We start from the raw sequence: 27398 nt of genomic DNA, 5'->3' as shown, positions 1-27398 counted from the left end.
GGCCTGTAAATCTGAAAGAAACCCCTGCGAAAATAATAGTTGGTGTGGAGTTAAAAGACATTAGCACCAATTGACATGTTCATGGAAAACAGATCTTGTCAAATTGATATTATTTTAATAGATTACGGTTCCCTTGGTAGAGCAATAGTATTAATGCAACAATCCACTGTCCCGCAGCTTTCCTCATGCAGGTTGGGCCAGTCCTGCTCTGAATAAGGAAGCAGAGAACCAGCCTAAAGCACCTTAAAGTACATTAAAGTCTGGCCAAAAGCTTCAGGATGTCACTGGAAATGAGAACTCTTTGGGGTCCCGCTGGGGTCTTACATTGGCTCCATGCTGGTTCGTGTCTTTACTAACAGCCTGGGCAGTAAGAACATTACTGAGACTATGGGTGATGGAGGTGAAAAGATATAGGAGCCACCAGAGGAAGAAGAGGCTGTGATGCTGAGAGTGGTGACCAGAGTCACCTGATGGAAGCGAAGGAGGAGCAGCTTGGTGCCAGACCTGGCACGGCTCCATACAGCCCCAGTGTGGTCAGGCTGGGAGAAGACCTGCTCTAAATGACAGCAGGAGCTCCAGAGGTGGCTTGAAATGAGCAGTGGCTTGAATGTGGCTTGAATGAGCAGCCTCAGGGGCTGACGTGATCCATGGAGGAGAGCAGGGAACGCCACACAGGAATGGGAATGCTGCTGGGGCTACTGCAATGCCCACTCCAGTGTGGGAAATGGAAGTGTTCAAGGCCAGGCTGGATGGGGCTTTGAGCAACCTGGTCTAGTGAAAGGTGTCCCTGTCCATGGCAGGGGGGTTGGAACTAGGTGATCTTTAAGGTCCCTTCCAACCCAAACCATTCTATAAATCTTTGAAATGCAGGATGGGAGGGACGTGTGGCTCTGCTGCATGGCGCAGGAGGGATGGTGCTGCTGCACAAGGAAGGAGCCTGTGGCTTTTCCCCATTGTCCCCTGAGCATCCAGCATCTGCAAGGCCATCAGAGGTGAGCAGGCAGGAGCTTACCAACGCTGCTCTTGGAAGATAAAGCAGACAAATGAAACTGGAAATAAACTCTATACTTTTAGCCTCTGGAACAACCATCATGAGATTTGGCCTCTCTGTCACCAGGAGTTCAAAGCTGGGACCAGAGAGCACACACTTCAGAAAAAGCTCATTCAAAGCAGCACTGAGCAAGAGTGACTTTCCCATCTCTTATAGGGATCTACAGTTAACGTAGTCACAGGTCACTCCTTCTGACTAGAAAAACAGCCCTGCTTCCAAGTGGTTATTAAAAAATTAATAAATAAACCCACTGCTAGCTCAAAAACCTGTGTTTCAAGACACAGGTCTGGCGTGAATGGTGCTGGAGGAGCCTGCACACAAGCTGCAAATCACAGCGTAACACAGGGTATTACTAAGAGCAACCTACAGCAAGATAGGAACTCATCACTACACCCTGCATGGACACCAGGATCACCACCCCTTTGGGTTCAGGCACCCATGAGGCTTTGGCTAACGCACCGGGCCCCGCGGCAAGAAGAGAGGAGGTGGCATTTGCCTCCCTCCTGCCGCAGAGTTTTATTCGGGCCCCTGCGAGCCCGAGCTGGGGACCCACAAGAGGGCGGTCGGGGCTGCCTTTTCCCTTCCACTGCACCATTCCCCACCTTCGCATCCCGGGGAGGCTCTCCACAAAGTCACTCCTCGTCCTCTGCGGCCACTTGCAGCTATTTCCTGTAGAGAACGTAATTGGTGGTGTTATCGTACGCCGTGATACATACCGATACCCCAAGATGTTTGCTGCAGACGGAGCAGCTATTTATTACTCGCGGTCCCAGGGCTGTTTGTGGTATGTGGCACAGCCCAGTTTAGAGCTGCACCACGGCCAGCAGGCCCCCGGATCACAAGGCGGATCACGCTGGTGTTTGTAGGATCGGGGCGTCCGCAACACTTACGTCGGGTTTTTGAAGGCCGCAGCTGCTTCTCCTACTTTATTTATTCAGAAAATTCAAAGAAAATTAAAGATAGGTACAAAATATTAAATCTGTCTGACTTCAAGAGAAATGTTACACCATTATCAGTGTTGAACATTGCCTTAAGACCGCGGTCACCACCACAAGTTTCATTCAGACCTAGAATCTATCATTATATTAACATTAGTATTATATACTCGTGTCTTTGACAGCTCTGGAAATTTTGCTGTCTCCTGTTTCCACCTGCCTCACTTCTTCCCTCCCCTCTCCACAAGAAAGGCCGGGCAGTGTTGCTTTTCCCTTCCCCTGCACAGCACAGCCCGCAGGTACAGCAGCTTTCCATCTGTTCTCCTCTCCAGTTCCTCCACCCATCCCATCCCTGCTCTCCCTCCAGCCTGTTTGCTTTCTTTTCTCTCCTCCTTACCTCCTCACCCTCTTCTTTGTCTCTCCTCGAAGCCATGTCTTCCCTCAAGTGCATGCAGCTCAACCCCCCCTTGCCTCTCCCAGCATGGTGCCATCTCCCCTTACCACCAAATACTCCACACTTTCACCATCCAGAGATGTTTTCCTCCAAATCTACCCAAATCCTTTCCCATGTGGCTTTGCTCTATGGTTTAGACACCTTCTACCACCAGTCAAAGCAAAATTATTTTTTGGTTTTTGAAAGAAAATACAGTATTGGGGAAGGCAACCCTATGCCAGACATTCATAGAATCATTCAGGTTGGAAAAGACCCTTGGGATCATCGAGTCCAACCATCAATCCTACTCTACAAAGTTCTCCCCTACACCATATCCCCCAACACCACATCTAAATGACTCTTAAACACATTCAGGGATGGTGACTCAACCACCTCCCTCATTCAAAAGCAACTAAAAGGCAGCAAAAAAACCCAGCCAAACAACAGAAAAGGTTTATCCCCTGCATTGGGCCTTACAGAAGTCAAAATCCTTTCAAGAACCCTGTATCATGTGAAGAGGCATCAGAAAACAGTAGCCAGAGAGTCACAGCCCTTTGCTTACGTGGGCACTCAAGGCTCTACAGACTGCCCAAAGCAGGAGATACTCGCTGTAGCCACCCCGCAGAGGGGCCATCTGTACAAGGGATACATGTAAAACCTTCCTGTCTCAGCTGGTGGGACGTTGAATCCTCTGCTATTTACATAGAGACATTTCTCTGGCTACCACAGCCGCAGAGAGCATCCTACCCTCCCCGGTGGCCACCCACTAGAGGGAAGCAGCTCACGCAAGTTTTTCTCCTGCAGTGCCAAGGTCTCCACAGGAGCTGGCTCGAGAGTGTGCATCCTCCCAGAGGTACCCCTTGCCCAGAGAAACCCCAGAACCCACCAGGCAGGAGGGCTCCAACTGCAGGGTTTAGAGCAGACCTAAGGTCTGCTGCAATGGCAGCAAAGGGACTGCTCAGAAAGGTCAGTTCTCAGAAAGGTGACCACTTTTGGTGGCGATACTCGGATTTGGTACTGAGCCCTGTGCTCCCGTTGTACCAGCTCTCACTGAATTTCACTGAATTTTTAGAATTGGAAGGGACCATAGAGATCATCTAGTCCAACTCCCCTGCTGAAGCAGGATTGCCTAGAGCTAGAGCATGTTACTCAGGACTGCATCCAGGCGGGTCTTGAAAATCTCCAAAGGGGACTCCATGACCTCCCTGGGCAGCCTGTTCCAGGGCTCTGGCACCCTCACCAGGAAGAAGTTTTTTGTCATATTTGAGTGGAACCTCTTATATTCCAGCTTGTGCTTGTTGCCCCTCATCCTCTCACTGGGAACCGCTGAAGAGTCCGGCTCCCTCCTCCTTCAACCCACCCTTGAGATACTTGTAAGCGCATTAATAAGGTCTCCCCTCAGCCTTCTCTTCTCCAGGCTAAAGAGTCCCAGCTCTCCCAGCCTTTCTTCATAAGGGAGATGCTCCAATCCTCTCATTCCGCCCGCTTCCGTTGTGTTATTTCTAGGGGGATTCTCACTACACAGACCGTGCCACCCCGCAGAGCTGGAGGAGCAGATACAGGACGCTGGGACCAGGGACACACCAGAGGACACATGGAAACACAGATTAGAGCCCTGCTGTGCCACTGCAGGGCAAGTGTTGGGGTGCGGGGAACTCAGAGAACTTCCTTCCCTGAAAACCTTTAGAGGACATCAGAAACTGTTTCTCCTCTCTTCAACAAAAGTGTACAAAAGAATTTTGGTGGTAGGGAGAGTCACAGAGCAGTTTGGGTTGGAAGGGACCTCACAGATCATAGAGTTCTAATCTCCCTGCGATGGGCAGGGACACCTCCTACTAAACCAAGTTGCTCAAAGCCCCCTCCAGCCTGGCCTTGAACACCTCCAGGGATGGGGCAGCCACAACTTCTCTGGGCAGCCTCTTCAGCATCTCCCCACCCCACAGCAACATCAAGGTCTCTCCAAGGATGCAGCGCACGCAGCTCAGCCAGCCACGCTGGGACCTCAGCCTCACCCCGCAGGCTCTGCCATGTCTTTGGCCACGGCCACCACTTTCCTCTGGCTCACCTGCACGAGGAGAGCTCCTCGGTGTGGACCTCAGCTCCAAGAACTGCTCTGCGCTTGCCAAGGCAGTCCCTGCACACAGCTGCTGGGTTAACTCTGCTTTGGCTGACTTGCCAGATACTGAAATAATAAAACACTTAAAAAAAAAATAAAAATAGACTTAATAAAAATACTTTCTCTTTCCATTTCAGCTGGCTCCCTCACCCTAGCTACGCTTCAGGAGCAGACAATGGTAGCAAATAAAATGTACTGAGAAGTCAAGGTGCTGCTGGTAGTGGAGAAGGTCAGGGATGGCATGAACAGCGATACTCCACCCAAAGCTGCCTGGGACAAAGTGACAGCTCCAGCAGCAACTCAGATGCACTTTTTTTTTTTTTGAGACTGAGTTAAAATGGTCTACCTACCTGCTATTATCCTCGAGGCCTTCCACCAATTTTTGGCGTGTACTGGGATAATTGAAGGAAGCTCATGGAGGCAAAGTGGATCGAGTTGCCCAAGTTAAACCTGCGCTGTAACCAGAAAAAATGCAGGCTTCACAAGCATGTGTTTGTCATGTGGACTCCATTAACCACGTGGAAACAGCCATTAACTAGATGATTTCCCCTTAACAAGTTAAAAAGCTAGAAGAGGGGGAGAAGCTTTCTCTGCTTGCTAACATCCACAACCACATGCAGTACTTCTCTGCAAACAGAAAAAACCAAGTTATTCAGAATATCCTTACCCTGCCTTTCACCCAACGTCCATCAGACAACGCAAACCCTCTTCGATCGCATCTGTCTCTTACCCAGATGAAGACATGCATGAAATTCAGATGGCTAGTTCTGCTTGGGCAAAACCAAAGCAGGGAACAAAGCTGGCTTCTGGGAAGCATCCAAATTGGGCCTTAAAACTATGTTCTTCACCTAAAAGGCCTGGTTGGTCAATTCGGTCAAAACCACGACAAAGCAGGTTGTGGAAAATTTACCTCTTAAATTATAAACCCACGTTTGGAGGCCATTGAAGAGCTAAAATGGACAAGAACCAATTTCAAGAAATTGAACGGCAGTTGTCACAATTGGGAAGACACCATTATTTTTTTTAGAAAAAACAACATAACAAAAATATCAAAGAGCAATTTTATTTAGCTTATTTGGCACAAAACTTACAAGAACCGTTTTGTTCCCTTTCTTAAATTTAGTACAACTAGCAAGGAAAAAAAGGCATACTAATACATTTAATAAGCTGTACAGCAAGTGAAATGTGGAAAGAGGCACCAGAAAGATCTACCAAAAATCAAAGTGCATGAAAAATACCTACTCTGAGCGCCTCACGGTATTGTATTAAGGCACCACTCCTTTAGAAGGTTTACTGAATACATCAAGTGTGCAACTTCTTGGTTTGGAATGTAAGAGTCCTTCAGCCTGTCTCGGAACTGGATACCGTGACCTCTGAATGCAACAACGCTTCTCCTCCTCAAGGTTACACGGAGAGACCTCTCTCTGCTCCACATCATCTCTCAGCCAGGAGTGTCACTGTCACATTGCTTTGAAAAAGCCAACAAAGGTTATCAGAGCCACCAGCATTTTACTGCAGAGCTTTAAGCTGTAGTGTACACCAGGCCTACAAATTCTTTACAATGGTTTTATAGAAAAGAAATGCTGCAGAGACAAAAGTGACATGGGACATCATCAGTGACTGCATTATTGACAATTTATCAAAGGAACTTTTAAGGACTTCCTGGAGTATCTCTTAAAAAAATCAAAATCTGAGTAGTGTTATAATCCAGAATAATTAAATACACTTTTCAACAGACTATTACAAGCTTTCTTTAGGACTAGCAATCAAGTCTGACAAATTCCACAAGACTTCAGGAACTTCAAGTATGTAGAAAAATCCCAATATCAGACAGTGGTAAGTGTTCTTCATAATTGGAAACATTTAATGCAAGTACCTGTAACTGCAAATCATGTTTTACTGGTGTATATATATATATACACACATATATATACACACACTGAAACAGACACATACGCACACCGAAACATCATTACAAGAGCCAAACAGACACCTTGGTTCCTTGTGGATTCTGCACATCACTGCTCTTAAGTACTACAGAAGTTGCACCAGGTTTTGTTTTTTTTTTTTTAGTTCAGCATCTTCATTAAGAACTATTCTTTAAAAGAAGCAAAGGGCTTCAGTTACAAGAAGAGGTACCACAGGCCAGATTCACATCTAGTGTAAACAGGTTCCAACCAACCAAACAGAAGTTGCATCCGCTTCTTACCAGCTTTGACTTTGGTTTTGCTGCTCAGCTGGATCACCAGTTGCCTTTACTTGTAGGAAGAAGTCTGATAAGAAATCAATGCCCATATCAAAACTTAAGTGGGAACCAGTAAATGCAGAATATTGGATCAAACCATTGTACAACACCTCTACTGTAGAGAGTTTCAAACATCTCAGGAGCGTTGAGACTGCTTAACCCAAACTCTGAAAAAGCACATTTCTCTACGGACATGCAAAGGCATTTAAATATGAACCCTGGGTGTTACAATATTTCAGTTTTTTGTCCCATTTTTGGTGTAGACCTCGAGAATACAACTGCGTGTCCCATTATAAAACCAAAGCACCCTTGAGCATTACAAATTCTAAACAGCAAGGGCTGAAAAGAAGGGCATCTGGAAGTGATCTACACATTACAGAGCATGGTGTTTCACAAGTCTCAGAACAGTTCAGTTCATACTTTCTGGGATAACTTTCCCTATACCTTTGGCCCAATACAGAGCTGTAGTTTTCAGTAACTCTTTTACCCCTGAATTATTTGCTACCACATATAAAACACGCCACAGAAGTGGCAGTCAGGGCTAAACATTTAATAACATGTCCTTTTTGTCCTTTATTAACAATTACAATCAGCAGAAAGAAAAACTATTCACTCAACTCATTTATTTCATGATTTATATGTAAGTCATGTAGCAACTTAACATTGGTGTTATACATTTGTGCTTCCGTTCTCTGGCACTTGGAGGAGGAATTCATTTCCAGAAAATCACATCTTGCTGAAGCATTCCTTTGCATTCGTCCAAACTTGAATTCCCTTTAAGAAAACAGTAAAAAGAAAAAAAATCGATAGGTGGAAGCATACTTTGCTTGCAAACCTCATTAACAGACTTTCTTCCACAAAAGACTCTACAAAAAAAGTCGTACAGAACTTGACACAAGAAGGAGGCAGAGACCACACTGGAATTGGACCCCACTACCTATTATATATCAACGTGAACACGTGACAGAGTGGGACAGAATACGTGGGAGGTTTTACGCTAGTGACTTCCAACCTTCTGTGACCGCAGTGTTCCTCCTTACTGGAAGTTTGCATCTGCTCCCCTGCTGCTACGACACATGCACCAGCCTGGCCTTCCACAAACATACCTTTTTGCACATGCTAATCTGCATAACAGCATAGCTTATAAGTGCCTCCTTCAAATCATGATTCTTCTGTTCTTTAAACCGTTCAATGTCAGCCCAGGCACTTTTCACAAAGTCTCTGGAATTAAAAGCAACATTTCTGTTAGTAAATGTTTTACATGTTCCACCCTGAGCTGATTTTCCTTCCTCAGAACCCTCAGCAGAGAAGCTACGTATGACAAAGCGCTCCATTTTTCAGTCAGTAAACCAAATTCTGTAGTTGTTCTGCATCCCAAAGTGTCCTCGTTTTATAATTGGCACTACTGTCCAATTCTCCATCTTCTTCTTAAAGGTTCTTCATCTAGAGGATTAGTTTCACAGGATGTGTTGGGTTGTTTGTTTTGGGGTATTTTTTCCCAGTAAGCATCACCGCCGTAGAACCAGCATAATTCAGAATACACTTTTCTCCTCAGATTCTGTCAGGACAACTAAGTATCTTTGTGCTAACATTCAGCACACAACATTGCACATTTCTTTGTCAATTGCCAAGTCAGAATCTTGGTCTTTCCAACGTGAAAACTCACTTGTCATCAGGATTTGAGATACTCACGTACAAACAAACATTTGCAATGTAAATTTGACTTGGACAATTAACTTCAGGAATTAATTTTATTGGTTTGGTGACGTGTCTTAGCTCTCCTTAACTAAAATGGGGGTAGATTTCTATAATTCATAGCTTTTGCTTCTGCTGGACTATACATACAAGGCAAGTATTCACTTGAAAATTCCTTCCAGAGCTACAAAAGCAGATCTCCAGTACTTCTGTCAAAATGATTAAGAAACTGCATTTGCTGAGCATCTTGTTGTTTTGAACTATTCATGAACTAGTCTTATCTTTCCTGCTCTAATCCTAACCTATCAGGAGATACCACGTTTGCCCCTTGTGTTATACGATGAATGTGTTCTGAGACAATCCCGTTGCTTTAGGAATGTTATTTCCTATTTTTCATGTTTGCATTCCTGAAGAAAATTTCATTAAAGCAACGAGAAGCAGCTACTCAAACACAACTCACCAGAACCTCTCATCTATTTCAAACAGGAGTCAGTTGTCCCCCACGTAAGAAGTTGCAGAATATGAGCTCAGGTCCCGTACACATAAACCAAACTAAATACTGTATTTGAAGCAAATCAGCTTTTGAGTCTTAGGCTATTCAGCTGCAGACCTACAAGCCCACCTGCTAAACATATTACTAGCTGAACATAAAAGCATGCAAGTCAGCCATTAGAGTGGGCTCAGTAACTGGGAAAGTCATCAGGTTTTACATAAGCCATACGCTCAGACCAGAAGCTAACTGCATGTACTGTACTTTATTTCACAACTTGCAGCTGACAGGAGCTTTTATAGACAGCTCATAAACACCAGGAATATATTAAAAACACTTATAAAATGCAAACACCTTCAAGAGCATCCAGTCAAGGACTTTTGCTAAGACAAGCCCTGTGTTTTCTTTGAAAAAGTCGAGCCCATTTACCTGCCTTCCAGATTTTTAGACTTAAGTTGTTCTTCTCCTTCCTGTATCTGCTCTTCTAGAACCTTTATCTTTGCTTCCCTCTGCTCAGGGGTTTCCTGCCCGAAGAGCTTGCTGGTCATCCCTTTCAGGGAGAATGTTCTCACAGTCTACAAAACAAAAACACTCTAGGTTTGGGATTCTCAAGCACAGCCACAAGTCATTACATGATTTTTACCAGCATTTGGGCTTTTTCTTATTATTCAACTCAATTTTGGCTTTAGCTTCCATTTTATGAATGTCCTATTGTTAAGTAGCTATAGAAGGTACAGTGGTTTACGTTAGACTGAGCAAAGTGGGGAGGAAGCAGTTTCATCTTGGAAAGTCTTAAGGCTGGTCTGTGGATTGGACTATAAGCGAGTCATTCCACTGACATGGGTAACCTTTTCTTACTGAAGTAGGAAAAAACACAAGTCTTGTGTTCTGTATGAGAAACAAAAGCCATAAAGCAGTTCCATATAGAGCATCAATAGACCCAACAGGAATATTAAGAGTTTTAAATACTTATTTTGAAGTTACCACTTCAGTATAAAAGGGACTAGCCACATATCAGTAACAGCCAGCTTTCAAAAGGCGGAGGAAGCCTTTCAGAATTTTGATCTTCAGGACAGTTGTTTGTGTTATTCTGCTCAAGTTGTATTTCCTGCAACCCTTTACGTGCTCAGTATTCACTTAAAGAAGTTTGGTACAAACAGCTTATATCACAAAGAACTAAGTTACTTTAAGGCTTAGATGCCTACAGCTCGTATGATACTGCTTCTCATAAACAGTAGCCAGCATGTTAGTACCATTTAAGTGTCATTCTAAGTTACTTGGCTCAAAAAAAAAAAAAATTAGAAAAGAGGCATCTTGGAGAATAAAGTGGAAAGACTCACTCCTGTTGCCAGCTCCTCACACTGCTGTTTCTTAGATGTTAGGTCCTGTGCAGCCATTTCCAAGTCATATTGCATTAGTTCGTGTTTCCTACAAACTGCCCTGAAAAGTAAGCAATGAAAGATCCGTCACATAATGCCTTGTTTTGCTACGTTTCCCTCCATTTAAACTTTACAAACGGAACCATGATTTTTTTTTTGACAGGCAGCACATTCAGTTATTTATCTAACTCGAATTCAACTGCCTTATCACAGAATGCATTAACTCTGCAAATACTGTAGTGAAGCAAACTTGGATCAAAGCATACAGAAAGTTCTTAGTGCATGCAGCATTCTGCTCTTCTGCTCCTCTCTTTAGGCTCACTCCGAGACACTCTCAGCAACACGAGCCCTACCACCTACTTACGGACACCACTGTGAAATAGTTTTATTTAAAATCACAACTAAGACAAAAGGTACCTGGAGATGGTACCTGTCACAGCACCGATGTATCAGTCAATCAAAATTCTTCACGTTTTGTTTTTTTTAAACAATGAAACGAGTAACTGTGCTCCTAGATTCATCTAGCGCCTTTCATCTGGAAAAGAGGAGAGTTTCCTCTGGCCACCTGCAGTAAGTCCCAGTCCTGTGTGGGCTGATGATGCTACATCCGTACTCCGCTGCCGGATGCACGGTCGTCTCCCAGGAGAGGCTACTCTTGCTCTGGGTTCCCACACAGCCCCCGTCACACTCCCCAACACGACTCCCTACAGCACCACCAAACCTCTCCGAGAGCTTCAGAGCCAGCCCGTGGAGAGCACAACAGCTTTAGGTGAAATCTTATAGCATAAAGCAATTTGCTTTTGTATCCTCAGTTGTAAGGGAGGACCGCCCTATAAAGGCTAGTGTGAAAAAAAAAAAACCCACACAAAAAAATAAAAAAAATCAGTATTTAGATGCTCAACACTGTACAGCAAAATTAAGTTATATAGGGTGCTTTGAAACTTCCCAGAATTTGTAATGGCTGTAGCAGTTCTGTTTGGCCTATCTCATTTGAAAGCTGAACACTTCAGCACATTTGGGACATTATTATACCAGAAGCCAAGGAAACAGTGTAACCAGAGGAATAAACAGCATTACCTTCCACAGCACACCAAATTTAACATTTCTGCCATTTCACTATTGATCAGCCACCCACATGGCAATCAAATATGAGTAAGCAAAGTAAGAGGTGAGAACATGGAGATTCTGCAACATTGACATTTCCACTTCTCAGAGGACAGAAGAGGATACCAACCTAAATTTAACATCAACACAATGTTAGAGGAAAGGACTGCAGCTTCCATTTGAGCTACATGGCTCTGTACATACCGTAGTGCTTCTGCATAGAAGAGATATTCTTTCAGCTGATCTGCATAATGTTCCTCCTCTTCCAGTATGTCATCAATAGAAGCTGCATATCTGGTGAAAAACATAAATATAAAGTTCCTTCATTTAACCTTTAAGGACTACACATACAGTAACGAGGGAGGACACTTGTTTGACAGGAACACCAATCACAAAGTAAAACAGCAAAAGGCACTTCCAAAAGGGGTTTTACCTTTCTTTGTAACTAAAGTCTGAATCAGCTAATATAAACACTCCTGCAGGCCAGTTTCTTTGGTTGCTACTACAATTAATCTTTTGACAAGTACAAGATCTATCCTAAGTTTCCTGCTGAAGATGAGGCAGCTTTTATTACAGAAAGGGAAAAAAAAAATTTCCTTTTTCCTTTTCTTTAGTAGGCTGTCAATAGGCAGCACCAAGACAAAAAATACACAAAGCAGAAGGTGGCTTGCAAGGCTTAAAGCATTAAGGCACAGGAATGTGAACATCGTACCTTTTGAAAAGCAAAGAGGCAGCATTTAAAAGGCTATTTTCATTGTTCATTATTCAGCCTGAGTACAACAGAGCTCACAGTGGTGCTCTGAACACCGTAAAGTTAAGTCCTTCAGCTCCTTCAAAGCGTGTTGCCTGGTCTGCACTGTAAGTCAGGCACATCAATTCTGAGCAACAAGAAGTTTAAACCTGCCTTTTAGGGAGAAATCTGAAGTACGAGGGCTTGGACCAACTCTGCAGCTCCTGCATTCAGTAAGAGTTTTACCATATAGGCTGACAACCCCTAAAAATGGCCAAAAAAGCACTTTCTTTTTCTAGTTTCTATTGCTTATTGGACAGTATTTAATAGGTTCTCACTAACCAAGATGCTGTGCTTGGACACACTTCCAGGGACAGGCCAAGAGCAAAGAGGTAACTGCACATCTTACTTGGCCCAGTGACAGAAACAGCCAGCAACACAGGGCGTGTGCTGCTGGAGAACCCATCACAAATGCTCTCCGATAATCACAAATCTAGTCTGCCAACTCAGTCAGGATTCTCAAGTATGTGGCAATCCCTCGCACAGCTACAGGCTCTCTGAAGCGAGCATATGTCCATGCTTGTCCAGTGACCAGCACAATGTAACCCAAAGGTTAATTACAGCACCTCTTGGCTTTAAAGTTTTTGCAAAGTCTGAGTTTTTCCTTTTCTTCCTGTGCCTCTCCAGTAACTGGCTCTATGAAAGAGGAGTATCAAGCTGAAAGGGAACTTGGGAATGGACAAGAAATCCCTCCTGCAAGCTTGAAAAGAAACAACATCATCACTTAGACCCCTGGGAATATAAGGGAGAAGCTCCTTCTGAACATTACCATCCTCCTCAGGGCTGCTCAGAGGGCATCCAAACTAAGGCTCTTCAAAGAGGGAGCAACTACTTGCAGAATAACTGGAAGAATGCAGAGCCCGAAGAAAAGTTGTAGACATGCCCACCTGCTCAGGTATGAATTTCTTAAGCTTCCAAACAAGACAAGTTTTTTTGATGCTCTGCAAAATTAAAGACATGGCACACCCAGGAAAAGCCCCACCAAGGCTACTGGTGATAAATAAGCATAACATACTAAGTGACGAGCGACAGCAGATCGGTTTAAGTAGAAGGGATAAAAGAATAGGCAGAACAAGAGTTCACATTATGAATCAAAGCCAGGAAGAAATCCAAACTGTTGAAAACTGTACTTGTTCTGAAAAAATCCTGCAGCCACACAGGTCACAAGTGGCTTGCCCTCTCTATTTTTAAGTTCTGAAGTGCATTAATTTTAGTACAGTGGTTCGATTTCTCAGGGCAGCAGATGGACCACATTTCAGTTTCAAGTAAGTTCTAAGTTTAGAGCACTGCTAGAGCTCATCTGCAGCAGAACAACTCTCCAAAAAACCAAGCAAAAAAAACCACAGAACAAAAACCCACCTCACATAGACAGGGTTTTTAAAATTACACTTAAGTTTAATTTGAAAAAAAAAAAAAGTGAGACAAGCTGACCTCTGACTGCTTAAGCTGAAATTTAAACAATGGTTCATCCTAAGCAGGTAAGCAGACCAGGGAAAATCTTAAGGAGAAACACTGCAGTAAAGATTCCTAAGATGTTCCCACTTTTCGTGGGAATCATCAGCTAAAACCCCTGTTTTAGTTTAAGCTGCTTCCACCTGTAATGACAGTCTAGTTGATACAGAGATAAAAGATCACTCATTAGTAGCACGAAGGACAGAAGTCAAAGGTCTGACTCTTTTTTCTCTTTCATCTTTTAAATGATAGAATTACAGCCACTTATGCTTTCTCAGCATACTCTCTTGTTTCTGTCACTTCAGTAAGCCTCATTCTGTTATACAACATACACTCAGAGGTGCTTTGGGATGTATTCTCCAAATATTAAGCAGTTTTAGATCATACTAAACAATAACAACTCAAAAGTTTAAGTAAACATCTGGTAAAGACTACAGCATATGGGGTAGATAGAGAATAATTAAATTACCCTTGAAGTTTAACATCTAAGGCAACCTTCTTGAAGAAGCTTTCTTCTGCAATAAACTTCTCTCTAATATTATGGGAACAGTAACTGGACTGGTAAGTTACACTTCTAAGAGATCATAGGTATGATCCTTACTGGTAGGAGACCACATGGGTCACTGAACGAGTTCCTGAATCTCACAGCTGCTGCTTCTTGCTTGATTGTCACCAAAAGATTATTGTTGTACAAGGGTGCCATAGTACAAGAGATGACAGACAATGAGAGCTACCTCAGACTCCATGCAGTGATTAAAGTTACCCAGAAACTCGCTGCCATTACTCTGGGTCTGTAACCCTAACTGTGTCACAGTCAGAAACATTAAACATATCGGATGTGTGGAGAGGGTTTGAGCCTCTCAACTGAGAGGTGAGACCCATTTCTTTCAGTTGGTTACACATTTCTAGGTGTTTGACATCTTTGTGTGGTGTATCTGAACTACTGAAAACCTACCTGTGCCTCCTTAACTCCCCTATATTACACCATGTTTTCGTAGTCTCTTCAATTTCTGCATACTGTAGTAGGTGCTTAACACCATATTTCACCTCTACTTCAATTATTTCTTTCTGAAAACAGAATGCGATCTCCATTTCTTTATTCTCACCAGAGCCCTCTGCCTAAAAAATATTACAGCTTTTTTTTGGGTGCAAGCTACGTGTTAGCCAAAACACAGAAGTGTGAATAGATTATTCAAATGGGTTCAAATTCTTAAAGACCTGATAAAACCAGAATTATTCTGGAAAAGCTGAGGGCAGAGCATGGAATGGCTCTTCAAACCCTTCCACTCGAGGAGGTGTAACACCAATTCCAACCCGGCAGTAGTACACATGCAAAGCTGCACTATAAACCCAAACTGGTAACTCCCACACAAATTACGCTTTAATAGTAAAAATACTATATGAAGAAGTGTCGAACAGCTTCCACCTCTTGCTGAAATTGTTACTTATCTGTACTGTGTGATTACAGGGCAATCGGAGCAATGAGAAACTATACTGTTTCACTCACTATATATGAGGACCTGAAAAGCAGGATGTGTGAGCCCAGAACACTGCTTTTGTGAGCACTCTGAACTGCTAGACTCTTATTTTGAAGACAGTGTTTTGTATACTCTGCCAACTGACTCTGAAGATGCAAAGAGGGAGGATTCTCTACTTTATTACATCCAGCCAGTATTTGTTTCAAGAATCCATTAGAGTTTTGGTGCTGATTAATTAAATTTCTTAACTTTCTGTAATTAAGTCCAAATCTGTGTACCATCTACTGCATGGTACGAAAGGCCGTATCAAAACCAAATGGATCTCATCAGGTCTGCAGTACATTAAAGTTGCACTCCACCAGTTTCTGGCATAGTAGCTTAAAAGAAAAACTGGAAGAATTCCAAACACTTCTACAATTTCAAAATAATAATAAAAAAAGAAACCCCTCTGGTTTCTCCTGAGACCTTTTGAGCTACTTAATACAGTACATGGATGCTAAAATTCTGCCTGCATCCAAGTCAGAGAAACACCATACACCTAAAAACAACGCACCCCCAACTTTCTCAGTACTCTACCCCTATGCACTTTGGGGTTGAGGTAAAAGAGAGGAAAGAGGGAGAGTTCTACATCTGGCTTACATCAAACTATCAGATATTCAGTCAGTACTTACACATCCATGTGGTGGCCAGCACTCTGCAACCCATCCCCCATCTCCTTTTCTATTGCACTCCACTCACTGTAGAAAAAACAAACGAGAAACAACATCACACATGAAGGGTAAGGGAAGTTAATAAGCTGCATCCTGTATATAGTTTCTTTCCAGGTGACACCTGAATAGAAACTGCCTCAAAGTTAGACTTGGCCAAAGAGTTTTCTTCCTCTAAGCAGCAACGCTGACAATGTGGCAAAGCTACTTACGGCACTCTGTTAAACAATCGTCCCTGCCACCTAAACTCATCCTCACAAATGCACTTATTTGAACAGAACAAGTCTAGTTTAAATAGCCAAGGCTCAATTTAAAAAAATTTTTAAAAAAGCAAAGATACTAGAACGTAAAAGAAATGGGGGAAAAAAAGAAGGGAATTTTCTAAAACAGAATTTCATCTAATATGCTCATCAAGAAGAAACCAAGTTTTCCAGACTCACAACACATCAGATAGAAGCCTCTCATTCCAAAAACCAGAAGGTGGGATATGACATTTGCAAGCATTTTACCGCTCCTGAAACCATTTGCTGAGAGTTGTTTTCTGTTTTCATAATAGACTGCTGTTTAGTTCTCTTCATTAAAAAAAAAAAATATATATATATTAACTCACAACTGCCTCATTACTGCAACTACCTATGCACATTAGGGAGTTCATTTAGATAAAGAAGGAAACAGAGCTACAAGATAGCAAGAGACTTGTTCTGGACATCCAAGTATGTACACTGCTATTTTAATTGTATTCTCAGCTTTGTGAAACCTTATGAGATTTCTTAGTTGCAAGAAATACATCCACAACTTTTTTTACAAGAAAAAAGGAGGGGGTCCCCTTATATTTCACATAATTTATGTCTAATGCATCTATTCTGTCTTTCACTTTTTCATAAACATTCCACTCCGCTGATGTTGACATTTGTTTGTCTTTGTGTTATTACAGAACTACACCTAATTTCACTTTAAAACCCCCAATGAGAAAGACATCTGCAATCCATTAACCCAGAGAATTAAATTTAGCACTTGAACAGTGTGTAGAAGCAGGAGGTTTCCCTTAACCAGAAGTTTAGATTCTTTAATTCTCCAGTGAGATGGAAAACTTGAGCATGCAATTCACTCATATAAATCAAAAAACGATTGGCAAATTCACTTAGAGGTACTAAAATTGGATAGATATAGTTGTTGATTTTTAACCCTTAAAAGGACCTTGAAGCTCTTCAGAGAAAGCTTCATGAAAATAGGTAGTAAGTTGCCTTCTGAATAAACAGAATGCCAACGCAACAACAAAAGCCCCAAAGGTCTGGAACACAAAACAAAAAGCTAAAGTCCTCCACTTGAGACTAAACTCAGCAGATCCAGAGATCACTATATCCAACACAGAAGTCTCTTTAGAACTGCAACGTGAAGTTTTTCAAGGCAGACATTTAAATATTTTGGGTATACTTTTCAAAAGCATAAGAACATAACCATCAAATTCCTTACAGTCTCTCTCCATATATATATATACACACACATCTCTCTTTCTACATACATACTTAAAAAAAATGGATGAACTCTTACCTGAATACTCTTCCATAGTTGCCATGGACTTTATAGACACCATATAGTCGGTCTGCCACCCTCTAAAACATTAGAGTCAACTTTTGGTCATAAACATTATGTGCAATTGCTTTGTAAACACCCACATACAAACTTCAAGATAAAGGCTTGATTGAGGTAAACAAGATTAGGCCTAAATCTAATCTAAGACACTATTGAAGGAAAAAATCAACAGCATTAAGTCTTTGAAGACTGAAGTCACAGTCAAAGCTGTATTGAAAAAGTAACATTCCAAGTATTTCTTTGGAAGCACCCATGTAGGATATGCCTATGGAGACCACAAATAACTGAGTGCCTCTAGTTTTTGATAACCAGGTGTAAGGCATAGCCTCCTTTACCCAAATAATGCAAAGCTTATATACACACTTGCTTATTTAACATAAAGATAGCAAGACAGAAGTCCACCCTGTAACCAAGACCACAGGGAAAGCTACAGTAAAATTCAAACAAGTGACTTGATTTTTCCATCCAGCTCAGTAAAACAAAGGGAAGGAAATGAGCTATTCCTTGCAGAACTTGCTGACATATCTAGCTTGAGCAGTATCTCAGCTGCTTGGAGAGTCAGTACCTGCTGTAGCCAGCACTACAACGCCGGCAACAACCTCAGAAAAGACCACATGTGCACTCCAAAGTGTGACTTGTAATCCAGATAATGCCCTTGTAATTGTGACATACCAATGACTGAGACTGAGGTTCAGTAAGAGTTACCGTTACTGGTCCATTAAAGCAGTAAAAAGGAAACACAAGCAAATTGCCCAAGAGATCTCACGCGCGTACAGCCCTGAGAAACAGGCACTGTCAGGAGAACACCAGTGATTAATCCTCTCAAGAACCTCAGCTCAACAGGGCAATCAATTACTGTCCTCTCTGCAGCACAGTTCCCATCAAAAACTAAATCCCTGTTGAACACACTAAAAAGCAGTATCATGCTCCTCATTATTGAAATTGTAATTTCCTATTTCCTTTTTGTGACTTTTTAGGAAAAAAACCAAACTCTTCCATTCTCAATCCATAGAGTATCTTGATGCATGACATAATTAGAAAGAACATTATTCATTACAGATGGAAGAACAAGCCAAAAAAAAAAAAAAAAAAAAAAAAAAGGGGGGGGGAAAAAAACACCAGATATATTTTTTTTTTTTTAAAAAAAAAAAAAAAAAAAAAAAAAGAAAGTGTGCTGGGAAGCATACACGATTCATACAACCAGCTCTGGAAAACAAAGTATTATATGTCTGACCAGAAAACGGCGTTTTGGGGCCCTTCCCAGCCCAGACATCCAGCAAGAGCAACTTGTCTGCTGAGCAGAGAGAAGCAGACATCTCGATCCTCTTTAAAACACCTCCCTCTGATATGTGACCATCAGGGGAGAGGGCAGATTAGCAACAGGCATGTGTTTGCTCCTCCAGCGACTGCCAAACTCAACCACCACTCTTGGAACTCTTCCCCCTGCAAATCTGTGCTAAGTCAGCGCCTCCCTCCTTGCCATCTCCTGCCCCACGCTCCAGAGCCAGAGTCTCTCAGGCAAAACTACCCTAATTCTAGAGCACATATACCAGTTCTCTTGACTAAACAAGAAACACTGCCTTATAAATAAATTATACTATTTGTCACGACGCACATGGGAAATACTTACAGCTCTGACTCGCAGAAGGTGTGATATGACAGACTGCAGTTCATCGCTATAGTGTTTGAGCTCAGTGAATCTCCTGGGAGCAGGAAACAGATAGTACATCATTAGCCATCATGAAAGCAAGCTTTCACAGAATGCAAGATAGAGCCACAAAAGCTACAGCCAGCAGGACAGAGCCTGGATTACGTTGAGGTGGAATTAGCTGAAGACTCCTAAAGCACTGACCGCAGAGTTTAATTCCTCTGAAGCAAGCAACCCAACACTTGCATAACTGTTATTTTTTATTAGTGTAAATAATGAAGGTTCAGAACAATGTAAGAAATCATTTTGTTTTTCTGAAATCTAAGTAGCTAACTTGAATTACTAAATCACTGTGTTGTTTTTTTCTTTTAAATGGGATTCAAAGCAAGCAAGATAGAATAGGAAAGCTTCAAATAAGTACAAAGCCAAAAATCTGTTGAAGCACACGTACTTCCTAATAAAAATGTGTTCACACTTCTTGACCTGACAAAGATACTTTACTTTCAAGCTGCCATCTGGCCAGTTTTGAGTACAGCCTTTCAGAAGTTCAAGGAAGCATTCACAATTATCACAATTCCTCCAAACTAAGCCTCGAGGTAACTGCAGGTAGTTACAAACGGCACCCTATAGAGACCTGTACCTGCACAGGAGTCACACAAGGCTAAAAGCAATTAAGTCATTACAGCTTAGCAAGGTACCAGTCAGGTAACCCGCTGCAAGTGGCCGTGTATACACTGCTGGCCTGCCACTACTGAAGGACAGAGGCATTTAATCAGCCACCCCAGTTAAGCCTTGGTGGCAGTTTAAGTGGATACATTTAGCTCATGCTAATGACGAAGCTGAATCAGTTGCCACAGCTTTGCTAGCGACAGGTAACCAATTAAGCCACAGCAACAGCCACTTCTGTACACACAAACCCTCCCTACCACACACAAGTCTAACTCATGACCTACTTTGGTACACAAGAATGTATGTCATCCAGATGGGAAGCCAAAAAACAGCTTTCCCTAAATTACTAAACAATGATCTGAAAATAAACAAACACAGAAGAACGCAATTAGAATTAAGGAACAGGAGACCAAGGTTAGCCTTGCAGGTTGATGTTGCAGCATTAAAACCTTCACCCCTCCTCACACCACAGCACACAGTCAGGCTTTGTATTTCAGAATAGTTTGTACCCAGGAGACCTCACTGAAGTGAGTCAGGTCACTTGTTTTGGGTGATCAAATATGTAATTCCAGCGGTTTTCGTTTAACACCTCTTCTTTCCCTGCCAGGAAGTCTTCCTCTAAAATATCCTCCTCCCTACACTCAGGAAGTAGGAGCTTTATTACCATTTCTAATATTTTTGATCTCCAAGGAGTATCTTTTATAAGATTATGATACACAGAGGGTTAAAGTACATAAAAAGATTTAAAAGCCAGCAGAGAAACTGTATGGGAAAAATAAATACAGTCATTGATCTGCACAGTGGGGTTTAGAGAGCAATCTTTTCAGTTTACACTTTATAAAATATGCACCAGGGCTGCATGTCAGACAGCTGCAGACACGTACAGTGAAGATATTTGAAATAATTGAACTAAAAACAAAAGATTAAAAAGCATGCCTTCAGCTCAGGAAGACTCCCCTTTCCACTCCAGAAATTTATAATGAAAAGTTTTATTTATCCAGCTTTTTAGGAATGCTGTACTCCCTAAAGCCAAAAGTCAGGAACCTAAAAGGAGTTCCAGTATCCAGGACTCCACCAGTAATACATCTTCTCCCATGCAGATTCCTCCTCCATTAAAAAAAAATAAAAAAAATAATAAAATACTACTTCATAACCAAGTTGTCTTCTTTTCATTGTCTCAGAAAAGCATAAACCAAAGCGATGCTACTTTTTGACCAATCTTCTGTGAAGGTTGAAAATCTGACAAATACAATTTTTCAAGGAAAAAAAAACCCTGGTTTTAAGAGACTGGTGGTGTTGCAGATCAAAGGTTTATTTCTCAAGTCTTTGCTTGAGTCCTATTCATTGCTCATGTAAGAAAAAATACATATAGTAATTTCAAAACTGAGTTCGGTAAGTGTGAAACAAGACACAGATTTGGCACTCAGTAGCTGAGGCATTTTTATCTAGTGCTTCTCACTTGGTTTTACTACATTTTAGATATCTAATTGAGCTATTAAGTAGAACTTCAGACACAAACGAAGAACAGGTCACATTTCTGTAGGAGCACCACTGAGTTTCTTCTCAAAAATATCATAGTAATGATGCCATGGTAATGGCAAAGAAGAAAATTTGATTTGCAGTAGACAGTTACTTACTTTTATGTGTTTTACTCTGACTCCTCCCTACATCAAGGAGGGCAAAAGAAAATTTGATTTGCAGTAGACAGTTACTTACTTTTATGTGTTTTACTCTGACTCCTCCCTACATCAAGGAGGGCAAAAGAAAATTTGATTTGCAGTAGACAGTTACTTACTTTTATGTGTTTTACTCTGACTCCTCCCTACATCAAGGAGGGCAATGCCATTTTCCACTTTTGTGAAGGAAGATACTACAAGAACAGAACCGTTCACTAAAGAACAAGCCACTTGTCCAACTAGCCAGACAAGGAAAGGAGAGTTACTTCTCTAAAAAAACCCCCAAAAACTCCCTTAGGAAAGGATTTAGTGTTTTCTAAAGAAAACTTTCACCAATAAGAAATGTACTGTTTTGATTAAAGCACAGAAAAAGAACAAGAGGATGAGTGCCATGAGGCCAAATTACAGAGGTCTGCAGGAGACACAGATTTGCCTCTGCGTATCACAATACATTTTTATCACCATAAAATTCCATCATTAAAGATATGAATTGCTTCCCACAGGAGGAGTTTTAGTTTCCAGCCTACACATGAACTCCTCGAGCAGTACCGTCTCAGCTGTGTAAAGCTCCTCACCTTGCTCTAAGCTGAAGGCTGCAGCTCCACAGCACCACAAGGCAACCTGGACTGCGAGTTTTAGCTATTCTTCACCCAAACCCTTCCTGCTCCAGGAACCTGAAAGCCTACACTCTGCACAGCAGCCAGATCTTTGGTTTCAGCAAGGTGAGCTTGCTGAACCCACTTTACCACCCAGTCATGCAAGCATCAGAGGTAGAGGGGTAAGGTGTCAGACTCCAGGCAGCTCAAGTTTAAGTGCACCAGGCTAATACTGAAAGGCTCTCCTTCAGCTAAAAAAAAAAACCTTATGCCCATCAGTTATTTATTAAACGACTTGTCTCCAAAAGTTGGATATGAAAGCTATCTAGCTGGCAGAATACAACAGAAAGCAAGTGCCATGTCTCTTAAGTGCTGTGAAGTCTCTATTGAGTCAAACAGGGACTGGTTTTGTTACAAGCCCTTCCTCACTTTCTCCTTGTATTATCTCTTTTCCTGCTTTCCACCAAGCCACTTCTCACAACAGCTTTGCTTTCTGAGCCATTAAGTTACCTCAAAAGATAACAGTATATTCCTCATCTCAGCTTTAAGCAATCTTGCCCGTCTATGCCTACAGGAAGGCTACGGGCAAGGACTCCCTGCTGGCCACAGATCAAGACGACAGAAGATGAAGTATGCAAATGAGGGGCCAATTTCACCGGTAGGTACTGAGGGAACTGTTGTCTTTCCATCTCATGCATGAATGTTATCTTTCCTATTAAACCCTAGCCAAAAGCTTCCTTGCTGCCACAGAAGGCTGCAAAACCAAACACAATAAAGAAAGGAGGGACTCCACCAATCCACAGAGAAGTCTATAAAGAGGTTCAGAAAGGTATGTACCCCCTAACATCCTTAGCACAATACCCATAGATGCTGGGGAAGCACGAAGAGAACAGACAACAGAAAGCAGCCAGGCACATGGGCTGTCCCTACATGGCATCTCCACTACTGGCCAGTGGATGAACCCAGAAGGGCACCGTTTACAGGTCTCTATTGCTAATTAATGGCAAACAGCGGCATCTCTTGACCCTGCCGCTGCACACTGGTGTTTCTTCCTACTTCTGCAGTATTTACTCTCGTTTTACCCTTCTCACATCACCCAGGGTGTGCTGAGCCTCCCACTATGTACCCTGACGATTCTGACAGGTTTTTCTATCCAGCAGATTGCTCTAGTGCGCGTCCCAGAGCTTCCTAAACTGCAACAGAGCTGAACTGACCTCCGGACTTCCAAAAGCATCTGTGAAAACTGGCAGCTTGAAGAGAGCTATGAACTGCAACACCAGGGTGCATGTATCCAGGACTGCACACTAGCAGATTTTTGGAAAGACCAACTATCAATCTGTATTCTGTTCAGGCTTGGAAAGATTTCTCTGCAAAAAAAATATTAAGAGATTCTTTTTCTGAGTCTTTTTTTTTGTCCCTTCCTTTTAATCTAGCTAAAATGAAAGAATCGTTTTGCATAAAGCGATAGCATTTTTCTGAATGTTTCCTGCTCCTAGAAACAGTATTTATCAACCCTTTTCACACTACCTCCTTACTGGGCTTCTGTTAAGATTTGAAGTGCAGAAAGATATTTTTTCTTTTCTGAATTTATTCTAAGGAGACAGAATATTCTGTCATCTGAAGTTACAGTTGTAACTGAAAAAGAGAAAGAGATGGAAGAAGGATGTGGAATCTTACTTGTCTGGGTTTTTCACTCTGAATGTTGCATTAAGAGCTTTTAATCTGGAATCTGCCTGAAAAAAAAAGGGGGAAAAAAGCTTTGTTAATTTAATGCAATTAAATTCCAGTGACAAAGAAAGTTTCAGCCTTCTGGCAGCACCATTAGAAAAAAAGCCTGCCTTCCTGGCACATTTAGAAGTTCAAACATTGAATAAGTTGACACTAGCTGCTCTGCATGTCAGATTTTTTTTATTAAAAAGTCAAAAAACTAAGCTATTTTTGTCAACTACGATGTGTACAGTATCCACTAAAATTAAGGTGGTATAATCCAAATCCCACAAAAATAGTCCCTTCTTAAAATGTTACACAAATCATGAAGTTAAGATACACAACCCTACATTCTTTTTAGATGAAGCAAGTAGGTAACATAAGACCATATGGACAAACTATTTTATATTTTTCAAACCAAATAAAACCCGTAGTAGAGTGACCTCTATATGCTCTTTATTACTAGGAACAGTTCCCCAGTGAAATCAAATTCTTGTATATCGTGTTCTCTTATTTTATGACTGGCTTCACAGAAAATATGTAATTTGTATATCAGAATAGAGGCATTTTTAATGCTATGCTCTTTTCCAAAATAGAGCATATATAAATCTCTACAGAGGAAAGTTCAATACCTAATTAAAAAGGTAACTGACTACTTTACTTTGAGATGTTGGTTTACCAATGACTGCAACAGCAATACAGAATCTCTCTAAGGAGGGTTTTCAGGTGGTTTTTTTTCAGTTTAATTGAACATTAAACTATGCAATGAGTGTTTACTCTTAATAGAACACCAATAAAGATGAGATATCCCAGTCTCATTCAAAGAGGACCCACATCACCCCAGCATTTCACGATATTTTACATACAGCTCACTCAGGGCTCATCTATACTGTATGAAAACTCCAACTCAGATTAAAATGGCTGGAGTTTGCTTTTCATCAAAGCATCCCTCTTACTATTGAAAGAGCAATAAATAACACATCTTGTGAGGCATATGAATTTCCTTTACTGTACTCTTTTAGCTCACTTTAGATTGTGCCACAACTGCTACCAGCAAGTTACTTCAGCAGTACTTGTTGGTGCTGGCATATGACACAGGAATACTTTGTGCTGTTACAGTCAGCTCAGAGCTTAAAGAGCTATATTGACTTTGACAGTAAAATGAAAACAATGTTTTCCCAAACTGAGAATGGGGTCCTTCCTTTAGGGCCCTTTCAGTAACTTCTACAAATGAGACAGAAGCAGTTTGAGATTGTTCCACCTCCCACTGCATTGGGGCTGAGCAGAAGATACCTGTATTTGAATATCACCACAAGTTCCTCTCACCTAGAACCACCTCTGCATCTGGAGGACACTTAGACCAGCATCCAAGTTGAGGGAAAATCAGTTTGTTTATTCAAACTAGGATGCAAGGTACTGATAGAAGTCTTGCTAACTTTAGCTATCCTTATTCCAACCACAAAACATAGTCCACAAACCAAAAGGTAAGCGAATGAAACCTGCAGAACTAAGACTGACCGATTTTGGAGGAAAACAGGTTAATTGTCCCCGCTACACGCAGTGCTCCTCTAAGAATACACCAAGCACTAGGAAGCATGTCTAAGATAGCACAAGAAACACAAAGCACTGCATAAAGCTCAGGCTTTGTGTTTATTCAGAGCGCTCCACAGGCTTGTACAGCCTTGGACCTCCACTACTCTGTCCCCCACAAGTCATTACACAAGCCAGTTGGATTTCAGGTCATTCAGACACACCTACATGTCCCCCTCACACATCCTCTCGCAGTACAACCACCACCCAGGTACACTGGCCTTAAATCACACTCCTTCCCTCTAACCAGCTATTTCACAAAATACTGCATTAATGTCCAAACAGCAGGGACCAAAGCTGTTTGAGTTTGCTGGGACAGCATATACATTCAACAGGTTTACACTTGAAAAGAATCGCTTCCTACTTTACAGTTATAGGCAATTTTTTGCCCATATAGTGCTCTGAAGGAAGAATTCAGTAAGTACACAGGCAGTTATCAGGCAGGAACCAAGACTCTGCCAATGCTCAGCCATCTAAGTAGGGTTATTTCCTTCTTGCCATTAACAGCAGAGGAACTCCCACACACTGCTTTTGAGCATTTGTGCCCCACAGAGTTATGGTGATAGAAAGATGGCTGTTCAGTCTTAAACTTCATTTAAAATTAATATCCTCATTTTATCCTCATAATATCCTCATTTAATCCGCATTTTAGACATTAACTCCCCATCAAATGAGGTACAGTCGAGGAGTTTTCAGACATTTAATTCCTACTATGATGCTATAATCATTTAAGCAAGCCAAAGAGAGAGGGGAATTTTGTTCTTCCTAAAGGAAGAGTTAAAATCCCAACTGACAAATCCCTTAAAGAACAAAATTAAGTGCTGGAGGTGGGAGGGAGGAAAGGCATGATTTAATGATACAGTTGGCAGTGTAAACAAAGTCTCCAACATCAACATTCAACTATAACATGCTACACTGCATTAATGCCTAATTTAAAGTTTAGTTCGCCTGGTTCAAACCCTTTGGGACAAAAGACACATCCTGCTTCAATGCATCAGCAGCAGACACAGCAGCAGCACATAAACCAGTGCTCTGATTCTAGTCTAAGACATGTATTGAACAGAGGTTTGTCCTGCAGAATAGTTCTAAATAACCTCCAATCTTGAGGGGTTTATACTTTAGATGTTGAATAAAGGAAGGATGCTTTTCCCCAGGCTTTTGCAAAAGGTTATTTTTCTTTCTCTAAGGAAACAGGAAGTGTAAAAGGGAAACTCTACACACAATCAAATCCAGAAGGGAAATGGGACTCGCTCATCTCTCATTTAATCTACAATATGGTTTCATGTAGGCAAATATTCTCAGCATTCTGCTATGGGTTTTCTTTCACACATACCACTGTGTGTGCTCCTGAACATACCCTTCCAGTACAAACTTTCTGAACTCCTGTAAGCTGAAGTAAAGACGTGTTGACTAGGAGAACACAGCTTGAAAGCTTTACTTTTTTGGCTTTATGAGTACTAGCGAAATGCAAGCCCTACCATGATGGAAGAGAATTATGAGCAACTTAAGTTACCAACATAAATGTCAGTACCAAAGCCCCTTGGATACTAAGGATAAGAGCACCAGTGGTTTCCTTCGGCTCTCGCTATTCAGACTAATTCCTCATAATCCACCCAGTTTTCAGCTGTAATTTCATAAGAGTTGATCATGTTACAATGAAACAGCAGCTCAGGATTTGTCCCCATACAGTAACTTTTCCAGGCACAGCCCAGCAATCTATCAGCTTCTCACACCTTCTCCTTCTGTACAGACATGCAACCCTTCATCATTTATTCCTCCAAGTCTTCCACCAGTTCTCCCCGCCACCAACTCAGCAATACCACTGGGGATACTATTACTTCAAGACACATTGTTAAACAGGGGCACCAAATCCACCTGTCTTAGTCCTTTTCAGCAATTTATCTTTGTAAATAATTCAGAACCATTTGCTTGCTCTTCTGGTGGTTTTTTGACATCTTGCACCTCTTAGCAGGCTAAATCTGACACCCATCTTTAAAATGATACTAAACTAAATTGACAACATACGAAAGCACTGCTATGAACT

At 41.8% G+C, this 27398-nt stretch overlaps 1 protein-coding gene across 1 annotated transcript in view; it reads right to left on the bottom strand.

Moving 5' to 3' along the window:
* Window positions 1-5582: 5582 nt before the first annotated feature.
* The window catches only part of SNX4 (sorting nexin 4), a 35394-nt gene continuing 13578 nt past the window's right edge, over window positions 5583-27398 (bottom strand). The window contains exons 6-14 of the mRNA XM_014940069.1: window positions 23735-23790; window positions 19099-19171; window positions 17427-17488; window positions 15840-15905; window positions 11653-11742; window positions 10306-10405; window positions 9395-9540; window positions 7887-8001; window positions 5583-7554 (exon numbers count right to left, since the gene is read on the bottom strand). Of these exons, the coding sequence (XP_014795555.1) occupies window positions 7507-7554; window positions 7887-8001; window positions 9395-9540; window positions 10306-10405; window positions 11653-11742; window positions 15840-15905; window positions 17427-17488; window positions 19099-19171; window positions 23735-23790 (756 nt within the window). The 3' untranslated portion in view covers window positions 5583-7506. The remainder of the gene's footprint in view (window positions 7555-7886; window positions 8002-9394; window positions 9541-10305; window positions 10406-11652; window positions 11743-15839; window positions 15906-17426; window positions 17489-19098; window positions 19172-23734; window positions 23791-27398) is intronic.

The sequence above is a fragment of the Calidris pugnax genome, unplaced genomic scaffold, assembly GCF_001431845.1.
Source record: "Calidris pugnax isolate Ruff unplaced genomic scaffold, ASM143184v1 scaffold21, whole genome shotgun sequence".
NCBI classification, from domain to species: domain Eukaryota; kingdom Metazoa; phylum Chordata; class Aves; order Charadriiformes; family Scolopacidae; genus Calidris; species Calidris pugnax.
The sequence above is the reverse complement of the archived record's forward strand: the minus strand, read 5'-3'. Positions and strand labels throughout refer to the sequence as shown.